This window comes from Micromesistius poutassou (genome assembly GCF_964030765.1).
Source record: "Micromesistius poutassou genome assembly, chromosome: 3".
In the NCBI taxonomy this organism is placed as follows: domain Eukaryota; kingdom Metazoa; phylum Chordata; class Actinopteri; order Gadiformes; family Gadidae; genus Micromesistius; species Micromesistius poutassou.
This window is the reverse complement of record NC_140273.1, coordinates 18466439-18489797: the sequence shown is the minus strand read 5'-3', so window position 1 is coordinate 18489797 and position 23359 is coordinate 18466439. Positions and strand designations below refer to the sequence as shown.

At 44.8% G+C, this 23359-nt stretch overlaps 1 protein-coding gene across 1 annotated transcript in view; it reads left to right on the top strand.

Moving 5' to 3' along the window:
• Positions 1-3731: 3731 nt before the first annotated feature.
• septin9b (septin 9b) overlaps positions 3732-23359 on the top strand; it is a 48152-nt gene continuing 28524 nt past the window's right edge. The window contains 2 exon segments of the mRNA XM_084466002.1: positions 3732-3836; positions 11955-12680. Of these exon segments, the coding sequence (XP_084322128.1) occupies positions 3782-3836; positions 11955-12680 (781 nt within the window). The 5' untranslated portion in view covers positions 3732-3781.

Below are 23359 nucleotides of genomic sequence, written 5' to 3'. Positions count from 1 at the left end.
TGCGCTGACCGCACAGAAAAGCCTTTCAATGTGCCTCAACGTTATTATAGGCTTGCAGAAACCTCACAGAGGAAAAGTACATTAATCAACTCCACCTCAGCCAATCAACTATGTGGAAATGCTCACGTTGTGTTTTGCGTCGGTAGCAGTTGGTTTATAATAATAATAGGAAGAAGAAGTAGAGGGAGAAGAACAGTAATGGAGGTCTGAGGACAACAAGCAAAGCGGACAGTGAGTGAAGTTCTGCTGTTTCTTTATAGTGTGTGATTGTAATTACCGTTCATCTCCTACCTGTAATGAGATTACATGTGTACACAATGTCAGCTGTTAGTGTAAACAGAGTACAAAGCAAACACAGCCATCTGTCTGTCAGCGCTGGGTCCTGCTCTGCTGGTTACCTGCCTGCTACTTCCTGGCTCTGCAGCACTGTATTTACATCTTTTTACAGGTACAGATACACACACATGTGCACACACACACACACACACACACACACACACACACACACACACACACATATACACTCAGACAGACACACACACAGACCTAAATGCCTGCACATACACGTTCCAGTTAAAAGTCAGATCAGCAAAGCACATTCATAAGTGTACCGGGTATCCTCATAGCCAAGAGAACACACACAAAGCCACACACACACACAGACACACACAGTACACACACCGCACCAGATGTTGTTTTGGAGTGTTCTCCTCTGGCTCTCTGTACCTCAGAGTCCTTCCTGAGCATGTCTCCATGTTTAGATAAATACACACTGGCTGGGGTGGGGAGAGGGGGTGAAGGGGCGGTGTTTGGGTTTAATGAATGAGTGCGGGCCGTGGGGCTATATGGTTTATAGTGCCCCCACACCAGGGCTTTCCCAGGGGCACAGCGGGCCACACACCCTGCTCTATATGTGGATGGATTATGTGGGCCTATAGCGTGAACGCACGTGTCTTAGAAAAACAGATCTACAGCTGATGGTGGATGGGAGTATTGTTATTATGAATATGCTCCACCATATTGGTCGACTGCTAAAGTGAAGGAGCACAGGGACGCAGAGAGGAAAGGGAGGCACTCACACGTGTATGGACACTTATGCATGAATACGCATGGGTGTGCACACACGCACGCACACACCCACTCACCCACATACACACACAAATACACACACCTAGGGGCAGCTGTCAGCATGCCTGAGATCCATACGAGATAACCTCCTCCACAGAGGCACTTGTTATACAACACATAACAACAAGGTTGGTGTGTGTGTGTGTGTGTGTGTTTGTGTGTGTGTGCGCGTGTGCACAATTGTGTGTGTATGTGCGTGTGTCTGTGTGTGTGTGCACGTTTACGCGTGTGCATGCGTGTGCTTGTATGTGTGTGCGTGTACATGCGTGCAAATGTTTGTGTGTGTGTGCGTGCATGTGCTCGTATGTGTGTGCGTGTATGTGCGTGCAAATGTTTGTGTATGTGTGTGTGGGAGTGGGGTACATTGCGGGGCATGTGTTTCATTAGTGCATGGCCAACATTCAGGGGGGACCGTTGTGTCGGCCGGTCGCCCTGCTCCCCATCCCCGGACACCTCCCGGTGGGTTGATATTGTTGGTAACCAGACCACCACGTCATAAAGGGCACAATGTCCCGCTGACCTCCCAGGTGTCAGGGTCAGGGTCGGGGAGGGGGGCAGCAGGTGGGTCCGGGGCTGTACTCTGGTCCGACAGAATGCGGCTGTTCATTCTGACCGACACACACTCTATAAAACACACACAGCAGGCCACGGTATCCTACCTCCACCGGCAGGGCAGAACATAGCGTGCGCTGTTAGTGCACGTGGAAACAGAGAGGTGACTGTCAATAGGCTGAGCAGTGGAAGTTCATTATGCTCAACTTTTTTTAACATGTATTTTTACAACACAGGGTGTGGATGGTGTTTTTTATCTGGATCGTGTTGTTTTGATGTGTTACAAAAATTACTTTGAGAGTCGTGTGTAAAAATAAATGACCCCTGGTAATTAGGTACCAGAGGTCGAAATGGACATGGATGTGATGGGTACATTTGTTTATGCTTCTCTGAGCACTGAGGCACTGTACTGTTTTTGTATCTTGTTCCATAAAAATCCTGAAAAACGTTTAATTGCACATTGTAGTAAAAAAGTACATCGTAGACGGGCCCTTCAGCCTTAAACAGTCTCTTCACCTCTGTCATCCTTATCTCCTGGTTCCATTTCATTCGAGGCGATGACAGCTTCCTGATTGCCACTGGTTCAAGTCTTTCTCAAAATATTCTGGTCCTCTTTATCCATTTCCAGTGGGAGTTGAGATACTGACCCAAGAATAGAAGTCATCATTAAGTTAATTTCCTGTCATGTCATGTCTGGTTGCAAACAGGAAACCACCACTTTGAAAAATGCGTCAATAATTACAGCGATGGCATCTGAAACACTTCACTGAGGAACCCCCTGCTGAAAGATTGGCCGATAACAACCACTACAGCACCATTCTATTTCCATACCATCCGGTGTACAACTTACGACCACGGCCCCAATGTTTTACCACTTTACAGTATTTTTTCAACACCCTCTCCAATACCCAGAGCAACAGTCGCTAAATGAGCAACGGGATTTCTCAAGCGCGAGAGAAGTGAGAGAAGTGTAACCAGAGTCCCACATCAAACGCCAGCTCCTGTAGTTGCACTCCTCCAGAGCTGTACTAGCTTACCCAGTCTGGAAGACACTTCCCCCTCGCCTGCTAATACTGATCCACAGGGGACGAGTCAGTGCGACTCTGTTCCCTGGCAACCCCAAAGGCCACACTCTATAGACATCATGTCATCGTCCTCCCAAAGAAGGCTTTTCAGGTTTCTGCTTTTTTTGGTTGTTTTTTTGACGTTGTACTGCCGTCTAGCCATGTGAATGCACACCAATTATCATGCCATGGGAAGTTGTGGACGACGTTGTTTGCTCTGCAAACCGTGGACTCAAAAGTATTAACTGAGTGAAATCTCTGCACTGGCTTTGACTCTCCTAAGTGGAGGTCAGCTCTTGTTAGCTTTTAGTGGAATGAGAATTCCTTTCTGAGGGCCATTTTCAGGCCCCGGGCCCTGCCCTGGTAATGGAGCATTTCTATGGCGGGCTTGATTGCAGGTTAACTGGGCTTAAGAGACTCGCTGTTCACGTGCACTGTCAGACGCACTCAGAGACTAGGAGAGAAAATAGTACTTGATACACCCTTTAGTTGGAAATGGTTTTCGTGTGCGCCAAGTTCCATGCATGTGTGTGTGTTTGTGAGAGTTTGTGTCTGTATGGGTGTATGTATGAGCATTGCACGTCTGTGTGAACATGTCTGTTTATTTCTCTGTTGTGGAAGTGTGTGTCTTTGCCTCCATGTGATCGTGCCTTTCTATTTGTGTGTGTGTGTTTAATAGTCCTTTGCTTGTCTGCCGACACTGGACACACACACACACACTGGCAAGTTCAGGCATGCATGTGCTTATCGCCACAGAGGAAAGGGACAGAGTGATGGGGAGCTTGCTACGGGGTAGGGAGGATGGGGAGGAGGAAGATGAGGAGGAGGGAGAAGGAGGAGGAGGGAGAAGGAGGAGGAGAGGGAGGAGGAGGAAGAGGGAGGAGGAGGAGAAGATAGGAGGTGGCTTGTTTCATCCTGTCTCTAAAGTCTGAATGTAGTGATAAAGTGAAGTAGGAAGTCAGGACTGTAGCAGAGCTGCCCTGGACACTCATTTGAATCCTAAAGACTCAACAGAGAGACAGTGGAATTAACCCAATATGTCTGATATCGGGCTCAGTCCACACTTGGAAGGAATTGTATCTGACTTTCAAGGTTGGTATTTTGTTTGTGGATTCTTGTGTCTTTGTCGAATTTGTGATTGGTCATGACTTGTGTAACGTTCTGTCCTGACGCTGCCTCCACAAGCCGTTTTTGATGGTTTGACAGGTTTCTATTTACATGAAACAAGGATATGACAAGATTATGTTGACATGGCGTTTCATTTTGTTAACCTTTTCTTTTGGTTCACTTTGTTATCACACACAGTCCCAAAGTCACACACACACACACACACACACACACACACTCAAACAGCAAGTTATTCTCTTTTGTTTTGAGATGACATTATCTTTCCGTCTTTCTGCTATCTGTTGTCTTTTCATCTGTCCTTCTTACATCACTTCCTGTTTCTCTTGCCTTCTCAGTGCTCTCTTCCTCCAGCTGGTTTGGCCACTCAGATGTCAAACTCTTCTTTCCCAGAATGCTTACGATCACGTGTGAGCTAGGAAATACATAGTGGTGTGTGGAGGGGGAGGGGGACTAAAATAAAAGGAGAGGTCATACCATGGATAGATCCAGTATGAGGCCAAGGTGTGTGTGTGTGTGTGTGTGTGTGTGTGTGTGTGTGTGTGTGTGTGTGTGTGTGTGTGTGTGTGTGTGTGTGTGTGTGTGTGTGACTTTGTCAGCACTTGGCTAAAAGGTAGTGATTATTAAGTTGGCTATGTGGTTGTGACAGGTGAGTGTGTGTGATTGTGTAAGCTTGCACACTAACCATGTGACCTTAACATACATTCGACTTTTTACTGTTCTCTATAGTCCTTAGAAAAACCATTCCAAACCTTTTTAAGCAGCCTGTGCATTCAATCAAAAATATAGAAAATACATTCTGGAATCTCTTACAGGTGTGTCACACCTGTGACTGCAGAGACGACCTCTGGTCCACATAATCCCGCACATGATTCTCATTTTACGAGCAACGCAGCCTGTAGTGACTTCACGACTTGCCCACTTGCCAACAGATCACAGTTGTCATGTCGACGAGGGGCCATGACTTCCAGTCCGACTGTATCAAATAAATTTCCCCTTCAACCCTCCTCCCCCCCCACCCCCTTCCGTTGGCTGCCTTCGACCACCTGCCCCACCTTCCCCCTTACCCACAAACACCTCCTTCACCTGTGTCCGACCTCTATTACAGCACAACTCCCCACAGTGTGTAAAGTGTGTGTGTGTGTGTGTGTGTGCAGTAAATGCTGTTTCCCTGTAACTCGAGCGATTCTTTTCGATTCTTGATGGCCAATGGTGTAAATCAGTCGGTATGCGGTCTGCATGGGATTTGTATCGCTGACAATTGGCTGATGGTGAGTTTGGAGAGGCGAGGACAGGGATGTGTTGGACCTGCCAAGAGGTAGTCCTAGACAGCACAGAGACAAGCACTTCATAACCATGTATATATATATATTTGACTGCTTAGCTTAGCTTAGCTTAGTGTGAATGTATTTGTGTGTGTGTGTGTGTGTGTGTGTGCATGCGTGTGTCTGCGTGCGCGTGCATGCGCGCGCGCGCGTGTGTGTGTGTGTGTGTGTGTGTGTGTGTGTGTGTGTATGCATGTGTTTGAGTGTGTGTCAGGGAAAGCATTTTCCGTTCAGGTCCATGCACTCTGAAATGAACCCTTGGGTGTGGATGTTGCCATCAGATTCTCGGCTACTTTACCTGCTGAGAACCGACCATCCCCAATGAATGAAAACAGTTGACACAAGAGAGAGAGACAGAGAGAGAGAGAGCGAGAGAGAGGAAGGGAACTACCCAATAAATCTGAAACTGTGATCCTCCGCACGGTTCCTCCACATGAATCAGCCCCTGCCCATTCAGCTGGCATCCGCCAGCACCACAGCTTTTTAACAGCCTAGCATTACGCCTTTCTGACTGACCAAGCAGAATATCCCACAGTGTAATTCTAGCACTTTTTTGTTTGGCCTTGCCCATGTCAAATGGGGTTTTGTTTTATTTATCCTCCTCGGACCGCAAGGATTTTCTACTTTCTCCCGCTGTTGACACAAGCTCCACTCAGACATGCATATAGAAAAAGTTCAGTGGGCCAAAGAGGTTGTGTATGTTACACTGCTAAGGCTGAATAGTTGGGAGATCTTGATCGATTTCCTTATTGCTCGGGGCTGTAATTACGAGATGAGATTGGAGTTCAAGGCTGTGTAAGGACAATTTGGGTAAACTCTAACATACCTACGGAAGGGATTTGGTTAGAATACTAAGCAGAGCCGAGACTGAGCTTCTGTCTCTGGGTAAATGTATTTGGCAAGTGTCAGAGCTTTGGGCTTGATGCCCTATTTACATGTTTCGCACAAATTGGATCTAGAGTTTTGCTTTGAGTAACATAACTTTTTAAACTGAATTCCATTACAGTTCTGCAATATATTTAGTATTTTTGATATGATAATGAATTCTGATCTGACCTTTCAGACCAGGTCAGACCAGGCTGATCTGACCCTCAGACCCAGGTCAGACCAGGCTAAAACTAAGACTAGAAATGCAAACAGAGTTAAAAGTCTTCTTTATCTCTTTCATATTCACAATGTATTTTTTTTGGAAATATAACTCGAACACATTCAAAGGCTTAAGAAAGATCAGAAGTTCCTGGAAAAGTTGGTTTTATACTTGGCTATAGTTGTGTGGACCACAGTACAGCCCTGGCTTGCCTATTGACGGGTCCCTGCTTCTGTATTTTGTTGACACACTTTTTCCTTTCTGACTCTGCTGCTGTGACCTCTCTACGTGCTTTGTTACTACATTTATCTTCTTCTCTAATCTGGAGCCCTCCTCCCTCCTCCCTCTTTCTACATTTCTCATTCCCTTATTCCACTTATACTACTTTTTTGGCTGTATTATTCCTTCTTTCTTTATTTTAATTTCTTTATATTTTACCTTACTTTCTTTATAACGATTTATTTCTTTCATGCATTCTTTCATTCTTTCCTTATTTCATCATTTCTTTCACAACACATTTCCTTCTGTTTCTTTCCGCTCTTTTGTTACTTCACTTCTTTCCTTTCTTTCCTTCTATCGTACTTCCTTTCATTATTTCTCTTTTTCATTTATTTTTTCATTCGCCTCCTTGGTCTTCCTCTCCCCCTCACACCTGACAGAGAGGCTTCTATATGGGCTGAGATAGTCTGCCTCTGGGTCCGTCCTTGAGTCCTTCCAAAGATAACACTGAGAGTTACGGGGGCATCCATTAGCATGCAAGCTAGTGCAGAGATAGCCTACAGCTGGACTATCTGACTTGTTATGCTGTGTCATCGTGTCACCCCCTGGGAGCGCTGGGAGATTATTGACACTGGACCGAGATAGCTGACTAGAGAGAGAGAGCCTCTGGTCAAGAGAGATGGACACTAGACAGACCCGCTGCTAAAGAGTACAGCTGTAGTCAACCAAAGAAAATCTTGGTCGACTGAAATTCAACCAACTCTATAACCAATCGATTGGTTGATGGGGGGGATGTTTTGAAATATATACGTTATCTCTAGATGAACTCCAGTGCTCTCTACTCTACCTGCTAGCCTAAATATCACATAGGCCTAAGTGCGGAGGAAGTCAGTGGGTTTAATCCACTCTTGGTAGAGGCTGAGCTTTACTGTAATGTGGTTCACAGCAGGCGAGCCACGGAGCAGTGTTGCGTAGTAAACAACACACGTCGTAGTGGATTTTAGGTTCTGTTCTGTGATTATTAAATGGGTCCCAATGAAGGCCGCAGCCATTCGTGCTACGGTGCCAATTCTGATACGTTCACATTCCAGAACTTAACCCGTTCATGGAGCATCACTGACAACATGGAAAAATAGCGTATGCCCAACACTTTTAGATGATATCCCTTATACATTTGTGTGATAATTTTTAATAAAATACTTCCACACTTCGGTGACATATTCCTTAAGTTGGGTGAGTTCAAAGTTTTGACTGCCTGTTTTCTATTAGTTTTATAGTATTTTAAACCATATGATTATTAATCATAAACTATGGAGCATTGTATTATTATTGTTATTATTATATATAATTTTTTTAATTAATAAATAATGTTATTTCTAACCTATTGCTTTTTTCTTCATGAAAGGTACCCCAGCGATTTGTCCGACTAATGAGAATATGGTTAAACAAGTTCATATCGACCAACCAATCGACCAATCAACAGAACTTGACAGCCCTAGTAAAGCGAGATAGTAAAGAGAGATAGACAGACAGAGGGGTAAAGAGAGATAGAAGCTAGACAGACAGACTGATAAAGAGAGATAGAAGCTAGACAGACAGACTGGTAAAGAGAGATAGACGCTAGACAGATAGACTGGTAAAGAGAGATAGAAGCTAGACAGACAGACTGGTAAAGAGAGCTAGAAGCTAGACAGATATATTGGTAAGGAGAGATAGACGCTAGACAGACAGACTGGTAAAGAGAGATAGACGCTAGACAGACAGACTGGTAAAGAGAGATAGGCAGATAATCTGGTGACTAGACGATGTGTATGGTGGGGTACAGTGTATTTAGTCTTCTCAAGCTGATGAGTCTGGGAACTGAGAATCTAATAAGAGCCCTAAGTGGCCTGTTATCCTCAAGAAAATGTCTATCTTCCCTGTTTCTGTATCAGTTTTTGCTTGTTAACGTGGCGCTGTGGTTTGCAACATGGAAGCTGACATCCTCATGACCTATGAGAGTAAACCCAAAAACGATCATCTCGATATAACCCCCCCGCCCCCGGTAAAAACAAAAGAACACACACATCCATCCCAAATGGCCAATTGGATCATGCTCCTGAGCGTGTCCTCGCTCTGACTGCAGGCTCCGCTCTCTCACCCGTGCAAAGTTCACATTCTCACATCCGCAGCCGTCCCAAGACATTAGAGAAGACAGCAACATGTGCCATGACATATTAGAGTTGAACAGCAGCCTCCTGTAGCCCTCCCACCCAGGGGTTTTGAAGCGAGTGTCTCACCATACAGAGCACTAGTCTCCACGCAGTCGGACTCCGCTGCCTCGCTCAAACATCATGACGTCTGCAGACTGCAGATTCTGGCGGAGCTGCTTCGCTAGCTGGCGTGAGTTAGGAGGCCGCTACGGCCTTGGACTGCACATTGTGATGTCGTGCAGCAAATGAAGGAATGGGAGCATGGTTAAGAGTGGGACCGGGAGGCTGGCTTCTGGCTTGCTGTGGTTTGGACGGTCGTTGGCCTGCACAGCTCCCAAATCATTACTGTATTATAACTGTATGCAACAACAAAGCAATACATCTTTAAGCAGGACGGTACACATGTGTCTTTAGTGGAAAGCATCCACCTTCAAGAATATACATATTCTTACGTGAACTCTCTGGTAAATGGAAAAATAGCAAACTGCCTATTGAGGAGATTGCAGACTAGAAGCAATGTGAGGCGTGAGAACAGAAAGATTAAATTCCTTTTCAATCTCTGTTTAACATTTTCTCCTATTGTACACAATTGTGTGCCGCAAGTGGCTTGCTATTTTAACACCTTTCAGACAACAATCAGACACAGCACATTAGGCTGACCAATGGTAGCTCTTTAATCTCTGCATTCAAGAAAACAAAAAGTTACCGCAAAACGTGAAGCATTTTAAGCATTTGTTTAAGCATTTGAATGGTCCACTTACAAAACTTTAACCACTTTAAATTGAATTTTACTAGGGTGTCGTTTTCAATAATGAGATACCTCTGCCTTTAAACAGGTCTGAATCAATGCGCTACAGATCCAACATTATGAAAATAAAATATGGACATACCATCCATGACCACACACGTTGGTTTACACACAACATTTATGAAGCCCTACATTTGACGTGATGGGCGCCACCATTTCTTGTTTTTTTTTGCGACCTGCAGCGGAAACAATCTTGGAAACACATTTGGCACATTGAAGGTTGGAATTGAACGGCCGCCCTGCTGTAGTCTATGGCCAAAACTAAAAAATAATAAGTATCCACAGCGATGTTTATGCAGAATTTCCCCTCGCCCTCTCTGTTCACATTAAAGCTTACAAAATATGTAGCCTAGGCTGTGTTGGGAGACCAACCTGATGGGGGGTTAGCTGATCTGCAAGAATATCGCCGGCAAATTATGAAATGGTCATTCAGGAGGAGGGCACGTCTCTTCTCTTTGAAGTGTCGTGCAATGCGCCGTCCGCGACTCCAGTCCATAATGACGTTGTTTTCGAGTCGCAGTCGCGACTCATTTTCGAACTGAATAGTTTGCAGAACCCGACACAAACAATAATAGGCGTAATAGGTAATAGGCGAGAATCAGCCCCAAGAGCGCAATGAAAAGCTGTCGCTCCAAAGTGGCACGAAACTGGCGTAGTCTTTGCAGTCTATTTTGGTTTGTCTGGTCTATTTTGGTTTGTTTAGAAATATGCATAGGTGAAACCGAACCATACCAACATCTGTTTGTTAAATTGTAAAAACAAATGTGCCTGGTGCGGAACAAAGCAATCGAACTATAGGTCTGAAAGCGCCCTAAATCTAATAATTATACAGTATATGAACCCTGGTCTTTTGGTTGCATCACCTCCTCCCTACGTGTACTTGACGGCTTTCTGAAAGGTTTCTGGCAGAGAGGGCTTTCTAGCAGAATGCCCTGAAGCCGACCTCCTCCTTGTGCCATGGCTGCCACTTGATTAAAACAACGGTCATCAACAAGATGTTTCCATGACAATTCAAAAACAATACGCTCAAAGCAAAGCCAGCTGACTTAATCAATATGATTTGATGAAAGTCACAAATATTTAGTCACGTTGGTAGCTGTGGTACACGCTGTACAAACCACGGCAGGGTGTCCCGTTATTGGAAAAGAATGTACTTGGGCGGTGTAAGCAACCTCGGCTTCACCGCCGCCACATCACCACCCGCACTACGTTATTTTCCAATAACGGGACACCCTGTCGTGGTTTATTCCTCACGTATCACCACACTCTGGGCGGTACATGAGGACCGACACATGGAGCCGAGGGGGAGACGGCTGATGGTTTGGATGATATGAGAGCAGCCTTAGCCGCTAACGCTAGGTGACTTTAAATTAGTGTTTGACAGGAGCAGGACTTCCGTGAGGAGGGTTATGCTTGGTACTCAGTTTCCAGGGGTAAACTAGATTAGTATTAGAGGCCGATGCATTGTTGTGGTGATGCTTTGATGTTTTATTTTGTCTTTAGTTCTTTGTTCCCGCTAGCTGTCGAATTACATGCAGGCCAGTGGAGCCCACACATGGTCCATACCTGTGGCTATATTAGCATACACTCCGATGATATCAACACACATACAGATTGAGATTATATTGAGATTCACTGCTTTACTGACTACATGTAGGCCATCCAATTTCACAGCGAAAGAGGCCTTTGGGCTTGTGTGCAAGTTGGCTGGTGTAAACCACTGCAGTGTGTCATTTTAATTATTTTAAATCTCACGGCCAATGCCTTGGCATAACCTCCCCAATATGGAAGCCAATTCCAAGATGACTTTCCGCCTATGTGCATCCTGCCGTTGGTACAAGCTCATCCCTCTGTGACTTTGTCTTGGACAGATTTTTTTCATGCAATGACTTTGCAATGCTTTATTGTCTCTCTAGAAATTGTTTGTTTTATGGCACAAAACTTGTGTGTACAATTATTGCAGCTGTGTACACCACCCATATGTAGTTAACTAAAGGAACTACAGATGTACCGCTTTTTGTCTATGAACTGCATGTGTTATAAATTAAAACAAAACAGCATGAGAAACTTTAAATTTAGAGTCTATCTAGGTGGGGCTTTTCACGTATTTTCCAGCAATTTCCCAAACCTCAAACCCCAAGCAATTTATTTATTGGCTACATTACAATTGAAGTTCGGTTTTGGGAAGAGAGTCACATTTGTTTACTGCCTAATTAGTCAAACTTTATATGAATATTTTATAAATGGGTTCTTGCTCACCATAAACAATATTTAATCCTTTAATTGGTTGTATACCATGTGGTTCAACAAAATTACATTGTTATAGGATGTTGTGGTTTGGCATTAAAGTTCCTCCGGGCGGAATGTGTTTGATGACCGACCGTGGTTCACGAAGGACCACTGACCCTTGATTGAGTCTGTTTGGTTCTCACCCTCTCTCTCCCTCCGCTACAGCTCTGAAGAGGTCCTTCGAGGTGGAGGATGTGGACACCTCCTCCCACTCCCCCGGGTCCCGCCGGACCGCCAACTCCCCCCACCGCAACGCCATGTCCCCGACCAGCATCTACTACCGCGAGCTGGGCACCGCCAGCGCCAGCGCCTCCAACAACAACAACCACAGCCTCACCCAGCCCCGCTCCATCATGGGCGGCGGGGGCTCCAAGACCCCCGAGCCGGTGTCTCGGCGCTCTGAGCTGTCCATCGACATCACTTCGTCCTCCTCCTGCAGCAACAAGCAGCTGGACAACGTCACCAGCCCGGGCTCCGTGCGCTACCTGGGGAACAGCACCCTGAAGAGGCCCGAGGTCCTGGGACACTCCAAGTCCTCCGACCTCTCCGGGGGCCACAAGCGGGAGGTGACCTTCGCCAAGGCGTCGCCCGGAGACCCCGTGGCGACGCGCCGCAACGACACCGGCGGCAACCACAACAACAACGGCAGCAACAACGGCCCCTCCTCCGCTCGGACCCCCGAGCAGAACCACCACGCCCGGGGCCCCGGCAGTGACACGCGCAAGCCCGAGATCAGCGTTACCCGGGCCCCGCCGGCTGAGAACAACGGCCACCATCACCCGCACCCCCCACACCCCCCACACCCTAACCCCCACCACAACACCATCGTCACCACCTTCCGCTGCTCCTCCCCCAGCCAGGCGGGCCGCAAGTCGCCCGTCCCCTCCGACAGTAAGTTATTTAACGCTCTCACGTCTGTCCCTCTCGGGCTCTTGTTTGTGCGCTTGTGCACTCGCACTTAATGGAGAAGGGTCCAGGGTTCAGATCCAGTGTGTCTTCATGCAGTGTTCTTGCTCCGGGTTCTACGCACCTTGGGAGACATGCATGTTGGGCATTGGGTGAATCCAGTTCACATTATTAATAAATATTATAGCAATACAATGGTAAAGTAATAGGGTTGCACAGATTTTTATCTGACGGCTTGCAGATGGAAATTGGCTAGTAGCTAAATGTGGTTCATTGTGATAAAACATCTAAAATAAACTCAACTCAACTTGTCATTTGATCAGTGATCAGAGAATCAGTTTGTTTGTTATAATAGGCTGCTTTTATAAGAGTTTAGTTGAAAGAGGAGTTAAAAAGCGTTGGAGTTTGGCTCTTTGACTGTGGTTTCTAACGGATCCTTTGTGTGTGTGAGCACATCAGTTTGCATCTCGATCATGATAAATCAAATCCACAAAGGGAATTGAGTCTGTGATGTTAGAACATGTCTGTGATGTATGTATATGTTAATATGATGAGAAAAGGATATTATTGCTTTTGATCTGCTCAATCTACTACAACTTTGCCTAATGCTAGTTGAAGTGCAGAAACGTTCCCAAAAGGCTTCATGCCCACTTTGAAAGGGGCCAGACACGTTTTTCCGGAACACCTCATTGGTGTGTTTCCTTTCTCCTTGTGTTTCCATCGTCGTCTTCCTACCTCCAGCCCCCTCCCCTCCTCTCCTCCCCCTCTCCCCCGCCGTCACCCACCTCACCCTCACAGAGAGAGAAGGGAGACGGGACCTCTCCGAGTGTGCCAGGTCTCTGAAGTGGTGCGGTAACAGGAGAAGCTTGTGTGATTTAAGCCCAGCATTGTCTGCCTGTCTGTCAGCTGCCTGAGTTAACCTAGTCCACAGAGGTCCGTCTGTCTGTACAGCTGGCAGACAGTCTGCTCTGGGTGGGGCATCACTTGACACGTTGTTCCAGGGTCTGTCGATCAGGTGATGATATTCGTCTGGCGGTTTCATGGCTGCTGTGAAGGAGTTTCCATTGTGGTCATGTGAATGTGTTTTACAACAATGTGCGGTTGCGTTTGCGATCGCACAGATAGATTGTAGCACAGTTCAACAGGTCACCCAAGGGTTCGTCAGAACAAGTCTGCTGGACTCAAAGATAAATCTGTACTTTCTCTTTATTTTCTTTACGGCGTTGATGTCGTTGTCATTACGTTAATACATTCCATATGTTTGTGAGTAGTTTAGAGTAGCATGAGCATTGTTAACCAGTGCTGTAAATCTGCATTGAGCTCCCCTCGCCTTGCCTCGTGTCTGCTGCCCTTAATGTCTCTGCTTGCATCCATTTTCACTTTTTCCCATTGCATGCTGAAGCTGAAGTCATTGAATGCCTCAGACGAAACCCAAGCAAGGTGGCTAGCCCGTGCCCATTTGGCTTCAATTAGCCTCTGAGCCAAACCACGCGCCTGCACACATATGTGCATACACACTCGTGTATTCCCCGCATTAAATGTCAACACGTGCTATACACACATAGACACGCTCACGTACCAATGCTAGCACGCATGTGCACACACACACACACACATGCAGGCATGCACACACACATACACACAAACACACACACACACACACACACACACATACACACACACACACACACACACACACACACACACACAGAATGAGTACCTGCAAAACACTGTAACAATTCAACTGGATACCAGTTTAAAAAATAATAATGCGGCAACAACATAGACAGCAAGATCCCCACTTTCAGATTCCAGACTACAGTGAAAGATCAGATTGTTCAGATTTGCTCAATGTTGTGAACTGAATCTTTCCCAGGAGACAGATCATAATATAACCCACAGAAATGTATTCTGCCAGATCGGTGTATGGCCTGGCTTATATGTCCAAGGTGTACAATAACGTGACACCTAATCTGTTGTTGTTTTCAAACATTCTTCTCCATGGTGGGCCCATCGTTCCTCTTTACTTATGTCCCTGATGCTACCTTTAATATGGGCTCATGGGCGTATTGTCGTCCCCTAACCCAGTTTAAAGCATGGTTTTCTTACTTGCTACTGTCTTGGAAGACTGATATAATGGCTGTTTCTCTGGGGGAAGAAAGTGCTCCACATGCTTTGCTGAACCTCAGTGAGAGAAAGTGAAATTGTAGCATCGGTAATTTATCAATAACTATGTTAACCTTGCTATTAGCGGCATCGCCAAGTATTTAGTGAATGGTCTCCAAAATGGAGTATAATTATGGGTATCCTTTACAGTTAAATCAGGTAATTTGACGTTGACTCTTTCTGTTTTCAAACTGAAATGTTTTGTTATTTTGGGGGATATCACTTATCTAACGTTAGCAGAATTTAGCCCAATCACGGGCCGCTATTACTTGTTCTGTGTGAAAGTGTGTGTGTGTATTTGTGTGTGGGTGTGTGTGGGTGTGTGTGGGTGTGTGTGTGTATTTGTGGGACTGTCTGTCTGTCTGTGTGTGGTAACTTGCATTTGTGCAAGTGTGCGTATGAGTGATATTAATTATAATTTAAATCTAGCAGCACATGTCCTCAATCCCTTGTTAAAGGTTCCTCTGGTTCCCACTCCCTTGGTGGAAGGCAGACCTCAGTCATTTGCCCACAGATGGGGCCCCATTACGTGGTCTAAGGGAGGGAGAGAAGGTGATGCTCCCTCGTAACCCCCAGGGACCGTCAGTAGACCCCCCAGCCTGAATGAGCTGCATTGTCACACTGTTTACAAAGATTACATAGTCATAATAAACTGGTTCTTTCAATAAATAAAAATCTATAAAATATGGATCAACCACCCCCGGATTGTACTCTGCAACACTCTGCAAGTTATTCGATTCTTACTTGGGTTTAACTGTTAAACTAGGGTTAAACTGATAAACCCTATCTCCAGGCCTGATTAATAGCTGGGTTAGTTTATTGATGACATATGTATATCTATTATTCATATCTCTGAATATTAAGTACAGATGAGTTTAATTCCTTATCCATTCTCAAATTTCCCAAGAGAAAATGACATCATGCTCGCTTTGCACAAAGACATAATCCCATTCAACATGGTGGACACACACATATACATGCGCACACATTCACACACACACACACACACACACACACACACACACACACACACACACACACACACACACACACACACACACATCCCAGGCTTCCTTCCGTCCTCTGTCTAAGTTACTGTTTCCCATGCTGAGTGACTCACTGTGGTGCTCACTTCCTGTCTAAGTGGTCATGTGACCTAAATCAGTAGGTTTCTGTCCAATGAACTTAACTACTTTGATCTAACATCACTTGGAGCCATGGATGTTTAAAGAGTCAGTATGGATGGGATTCTGAACAGAGCATATAAACACACACACACACACACACACACACACACACACACACACACACACACACACACACACACACACACACACACACACACAGATTAAATTGGATTACGTGTAATCCCACAATACACATTTTATATTACACTTTTATAGAAATATAACCTTCCATGCTCTATCTCGACATATATATTATACACACGTAAATACTAACATATACTGAGGCAATAAGAAGTAATAAGTCATTCTTGGTTCGTCTCTGCCTCTCTTTGAACAACTTCTCCAGCGGCCTGTTTGAGTCAAGCGCTGCTCAAGGCAGTGTGTGGATGTGTTGTGATCGGTATCTGCATGTGTCTGTGGTGTTCAGTCAAACACAATGCTTTATCTTGACAGGAGAGACTGACCTTCATCAAGGCATCAAACACAAATCTGTGCTCCCTTCATATCTCCTTGCCATCTCTAGACAGCTGTCTGGGAGGCAGAAGTAGTAATACTACTAATACTACTACTAAAATATACTAATACTTCAGATACCAGACAGAGGCCAGAGAGGCAGCTCTGTGAGGCAGACATAATTATACTACTACTACTTACTACTACTACCACTACCACTAATACTACTTCTACTACTACTACCACTACGACCACTACTTATACTAGTACTTCCAATAAAGGGAGATATTTGCAGTTCTTAATTTGTGATATAAACTATTGTATACAACCATAATTTTTCTCAAAGTCATACTATACGGTTTTACGTTTTGATCGTACATGTGTGAAAACCTTTTAAAAAGCACAGAAGAACTGTGGCTAAAGAATGGAGTATTTGCATGGGTTGAAAGTGGTGTCTTAACATCACATTAAGAAAACATCTCAACACATTAATGTGAGTTTGTCTTGCTAATTAAATTACATTTGATAGAAGAAAGGTGGCAATAACGACTAAAAGTAGCTTTATTGAAGCAGACCTGTCCATGAACTGTTACCAGCCCAATTTGAGGCACAGATGTATCACACAGAAGTATAATGCATTTCTTTGAACTGAACACTGATGCTAACATTGTTATTTATTAATAGCATTGTTAGGTTTGAGTGTGAGTTTCGTATGTCTTATAACTTAGTGGACGTTCACTGCAGATGTCCAGCAATGAGAGCTAGCTAACACGGAGAGAGCTAGATAACACAGAGAGAGTTAACTAACACAGAGAGAGAGTTAACTAACAGACAGAGTTAACTAACACAGAGAGAGTTAACTAACACAGAGAGTTAACTAACAGACAGAGAGTTAACTAACAGAGAGAGAGTTAACTAACACAGAGAGAGTTAACTAACAGAGAGAGAGGTAACTAACAGAGAGAGAGGTAACAGAGAGAGAGTTAACTAACAGACAGAGAGTTAACTAACACAGAGAGAGTTAACTAACACAGAGAGAGGTAACTAACAGACAGAGAGTTAACTAACAGAGAGAGTTAACTAACACAGAGAGAGTTAACTAACACAGAGAGTTAACTAACAGACAGCGAGTTAACTAACACAGAGTTAACTAACACAGAGAGAGTTAACTAACACAGAGAGAGTTAACAAACAGACAGAGAGTTAACTAACACAGAGAGTTAACTAACACAGAGAGAGTTAACTAACAGAGAGAGTTAACTAACACAGAGAGAGTTAACAAACAGAGAGAGAGATAACTAACAGAGAGAGAGGTAACTAACAGAGAGAGAGGTAACTAACACAGAGAGAGTTAACTAACAGAGAGAGAGTTAACTAACAGAGAGAGAGGTAACTAACAGAGAGAGAGTTAACTAACAAAGAGAGAGCGCTGGGAAACTCATTGGCTGATTAGACATTGTTGAGAAAGAAAACAATTCCCTGATTTGAACCCAGCAGAAATGAGATATGGAATTCCTACCCGGTGCCTAAAATAATAAGATGAACTGGAAGTGAATTGGTTTTCTAATTGGGTCTGGTCATTATGCACCATGGAGCAAATGAAGCTATTCGTCTTTCATTTGAACTGACCTTCTGAAGGCGGAGAAAGGCCAGCCAGGGACACTGGGTGATTTGTCTCCATCCGCGGGTCATAGGAAAGGGCAGGCACACACACACACACACACACACACACACACACACACACACACACACACACACACACACACACACACACACACACACACACACACACACACGTTCAAATATACACACTCTCAGGAGAAGGCACACGTGAGCTAAGTTCTCTCTTCACATGTAAATATACAAATTAACACATGACCTTTTTTATTATACTGTGTGTCCTTGCTTTTTCTTTCAGTCTCTTTCCCAAACACACGCACACACACCTATGCACACCCACACACATAAAAACACACAAACGCACAAATTCATGCATGCATACACACCCTCAGGAGAAGGCCCATGTGAGCTAAGTTCTCTCCCATTCAAACTAAGTTGGACTGATCACAGACTAATAGTTAGCATTACCTGACAGCTCATTACTCAGAGGGAGAGGGGGAGGGAGATAGAGAGGTAGAGAGAGATGTTACAGTGTTGGTGTATTGCCCATCACATGTGGAGATATTGTCTAAGACTCGACACATCTCTAGTCTTGAAAAAAAGACATATACATATATAAAAATACATTTATACTTATCATGGAGCCCAGTGCTTTCCTTGGTAAGGTCTCGCCCACACTGCCAAGAACTACACTATGACTGGCTGGTTATGAGAGGTTTAGGTAAAGATGGTTAAGTTTAGGTATTAGGTTAGAGATGGGTATGTTTAGGTAGTAGGTAAGAGATGGTTAAGTTTAGATTTAGCCAATCACTGTGCGATTTTGGGCAGTATGGGCGGGTCTAAATATAAAAAGCAGTGGGATCCATAATAATACATCTCAGAGAGCCTGAGATCCTTAACTTGTATCATCTGACTAGCCTGTCAGTCTGCAAGCAAGTCCTTAAGAGGCCACTAGGAGGCACTGTGGGACAGGTCAAATGTGGTTGGAACCAGGCGGATGATGTCATGCTAAAAACGTTAAATGGTAAGAGAAGCTTTCATTTTTATTCTTCTTTTATTCTTGATAGATGTCCTGTATTTAATAGTAATGTGTCTGTCACATTTCTGTCTTGGCCAGGTTTTGCACATAACCTAGTTTTTATACGTCATCTGAATCTTTTGGTTAAATGTACATATTGATTCTATTGCAATTCTGTTGCTTTGAAAAATGGTTGACCCATTTGTTTGATATATGAATACACTTAAACTAACAGTTAAAGGAGAGACACATTCACTCCCTGCATATAATGCTTCTGGTCTCGGATGGTTTCACACAGGAAGCATGACTCAAATAAGAGTTATTCATTAGTTAAAAAATGTTCCGAGCTGAGTTATCTAAGATGAAAGGAAATTTTCCCCTTGTTTTTTTCCTCCCAAACACATACACACACACACACACACACACACACACACACACACACACACACACACACACACACACACACACACACACACACACACACACACACACACACCCATGACATTTCTCTCTCCCCCAACATGTGGAGCTTTCTGGCTCTGGGAAGTTACAGTTTACTTTAAGCTTCTGGTGAGAGTCAGGGGTTAAAGACTTTTCCCACCGATGCTGAGAGACCTACGTCCTGTTCTGTGGTCCCCACTACTCCCACAGCCACAGTAAAGATATGGCCCATCCTCCAAGCCTGCACACACACACACACACACACACACACGCACACACACACACCGGCTCCATTACACATGTATGTAGAGACCCACAGGTGCACAGTAAGACCTGCAGTGTGTTGACATTCATTCTGTGACAAATATGTGTCCTCACAGCACACACACACACACACACACACACACACACACACACACACACACACACACACACACACACACACACACACGCACGCACAAACACACACATACCCATACATGCCGATAACAGATATGCAGATAAGATACATATCTACAGAAATACAACATTAACACACCCAACAAGGCACATACCCAACACACACTCACTCACACACACCCACACGCACACACACACACACAGGGGGAGAGAGATAGTTGTTTGGCCATGGATGTGGAGGTTAGATAAGATCTGTTCTAATCTAGCGTCTCTGGAGGCAAAAGCTCCGTGGCACTCATCTCCTGTATCCGCTTGTCTCACTTTCCCTTCGTCTCGCACAACCATGACCGAACCTCCCGTCTCCGTGGCGGTGCTGGTGCAATCCCAGCGGTGGCTCCAGTGTTCTTTGTTCTAAATGGGTTTGAGTTTGTATTTAAGTGCATCGCATTGTGCTCTGGTTTACATGTTGCTCATTAAATATTTTTCCCCATGTGGGTGACAAGTGTGTGTGTGTGTGTGTGTGTGTGTGTGTGTGTGTGTGTGTGTGTGTGCGTTCGTGCCTGTGTGTGTAAATTTACCCATTTAGTCATGTTTCTCAGCAGATGGACAGATGGTTGTGTGTGCTACCATAGTACCATCTGCCAAACCGGGTAGTGTATGAAGATTGTGTGTGCATTTGTGTGTGTGTGTGTGTGTGTGTGTGTGTGTGTGTGTGTGTGTGTGTGTGTGTGTGTGTGCATGTTTGATGTGTGCATGTGCCTACGTATGCGTCAGTTTGGACATGTGGGCCCATCTGATGTTCTGTTTGTGTGCGGCGCACACAAGATACTCTTGCCTTTACAGCAGTTTTATGCGTGCGTGCATGTGTGTGCGTGCATGTGCGTCGTGTGTGTGTTTGTGTGGTGGACCAACAGACGAACAAAAAAAAGAAGCAGTTTTGTACTGCTTACAACACAGATTTGATTGCCTTCTAGAAGAGCTTTATTGTGCAGCGCTGGTTGTGGCCAGCTGGAGCTGAGACGGTTGGAAAGCTGTGGTCCTGGCCAATGATCTCACCGGACGAGGGGACACTGCTTTGTTATTTTTAATTTGGCTGACGAGGCTTGAGGAGTTCCTGACTTCAGTACACAATGGCTTAATGTCTGTGTGGACGGTGTGCATGTTATTCCCTTGTTTACTGCCACTTCCTAAGGCGGCATGCTAGGATAGCTGAGCATGTAGAAAGAGCATTGGATGCTCACTGAGCTGAGCCTAAGGGTAATGGTGCATAATGGTTAGCCACAAATAAATGCAATCTGAAGCAAATATTATGCTACTTTTTCTTTGGCCCATTCAAATTGAAAGCCTCCAGGTGGTTATGTTCTACGGCTCCATAGCTCTAACTCCCCCCTTCTCTATATTCAAACTGAAATAACATCTGACATCATTTCAGAGGAGTGTCGAACAGAGGGGCTTGATAGAAGAAGCACAGCTGAGGATTTGGGGGAAAGGGCAAGTTATCTCTAATGAGTTACACTGAGCTTGGAGAGAGCAGCTAAAATGACAGCGCCAGAGGAACGTTCAGCCCAAAATAAAAAAGAAAGCATGTTGTTCTTGTAGGAATTCTGAAAGACTAAAGTTTGATGAGTCATGTTTCTGGACACAGTTCTCTCTTTGTGCACAGCTCAAAGTTCTCACTCGTTGATCACCTACTTTTATGTTTATTTTATCAGTACAGTTTCAAGTAAAGTCTTTCCTTTCTCAATTCTCGTCTTTAACAAACGATTATTAACAACATAAGCAGACTGCTCAAAGAGCGAGCACACAGAATGTCTTTTCGGGGATTCATAGCCCCCCCGCCCATACAGTACTTCCCATGTTAGTCTGAACATTGAGCGAGGGGCCGGGGATTCCCCAGGAGAACGCTGCCTCAGAGCAGATCTGTTTACCCTGTCATCCGGGAAGGCTCCCGAGTTCACAACGTGGAGGGAACAGTGTTCCACTAGGGCCTCCCTCTCTGCCTCTGAAAGCCTCCTCAGCCACACTATCCGGAGATCTTCTGAGCCGCTCAGGCCAAAGGCATTGATTTGCGGGTGAACTATCTGTGAAATCAATTTCCCCACCAGAGCAGGGGGATTGTTGTTTCTGATTTGGTTTGTAAAGCCAGCTTGGGGACAAGAGAGAAAAAGAGACCACCAAAGACGGGTAAAAATGGCAGCAATGTGCGCTGAGATGAACCACGGGCCGGAGAAGGAACTCTGTGAGTATCCGCTGGATGGCTTGCGCTTCTTCATGCTGGGGGAGGAATGCGGGACTCCACAGAGACCGCAGTGATTTTTTTAAAATACTGTCTGCACAGGTGGTTCGCATTAAGGCCAATTATGTCAAGCCATGATGAATCCTCTTTAGATTCCCGCAATGGATGCGCAGCAACATCCCAAGACACCAGTAAACGTCTTCTTCTGTGTTTAATCTCAGGGGGAGGTCAACGCCGACGTGCTAAATGATTAGCTGGCGGTTGTACTTCTCTTCCAGTGAGCAGACTAGCTGGGTTCGCTGTGTTCGTGCCGATTCGAGTGGCCATGGAAATGGTGCCTTGGTTTCCAGATGTGCCATTGTTGATAGAGTGGTTGTTGTTTTGGAGGTTTGTGTATGTATGGAAGAACATCTGCTCTCTGTCTCCCTCTCCTCTCTCTGTCGCTGTTTTAACTGTCCAATTTGTCATAGATAATTGTTCCAGCGAGGAAGATTTGGGAGTTTAAATCAGGTGTTAAGAAACCATGAGCATACTTTTACACAACAAAATTCTCAAGGCAGATATTAGTTGCACTTCATCTTCTCCCTGTGTGTAGAATTCACCCATGCTTAGAGTTATGGCACCTTGACATTAATAGTAGCCTTGAAAAGTAAGTTTTTATAGGTTTGAACCATCGAGATACACAACGGTAGTTGTGTATCAGCTCGAGCGCTCCGCTCAACTACTTCAGCTGGATGTCTGGTACCTCCATCAATAAGAGCAAGTAAAAGTCGATCATCAAAGTCACATCTCTTCTCTGTTTTGGCACCGCAGTGGTGGAACGAGCTCCCTGCCGATGTCAGGACTGCAGTCGCTCACCAGCTTCCGCAAAAGACTCAAGACTCACCTCTTCAGAGTTCACCTAGACTCTGCATAGCCACCCCACCCCTCCCCTCCTACTTGTTGCATGTTGTACGTCTGGTCACTTAATGTATGCACTTAGCATCTTATCCTAGCTATCTTTGTTGTATACAGGAATGGATTAACCTAGCGATTTCTTGTGCTTTGCAATTGGTTCTATGAACATCCTTTACTGCACCAACAGCGATATATTGTTTCACTTTCTTATGACAAATGCACTTATTGTTAGTCGCTTTGGATAAAG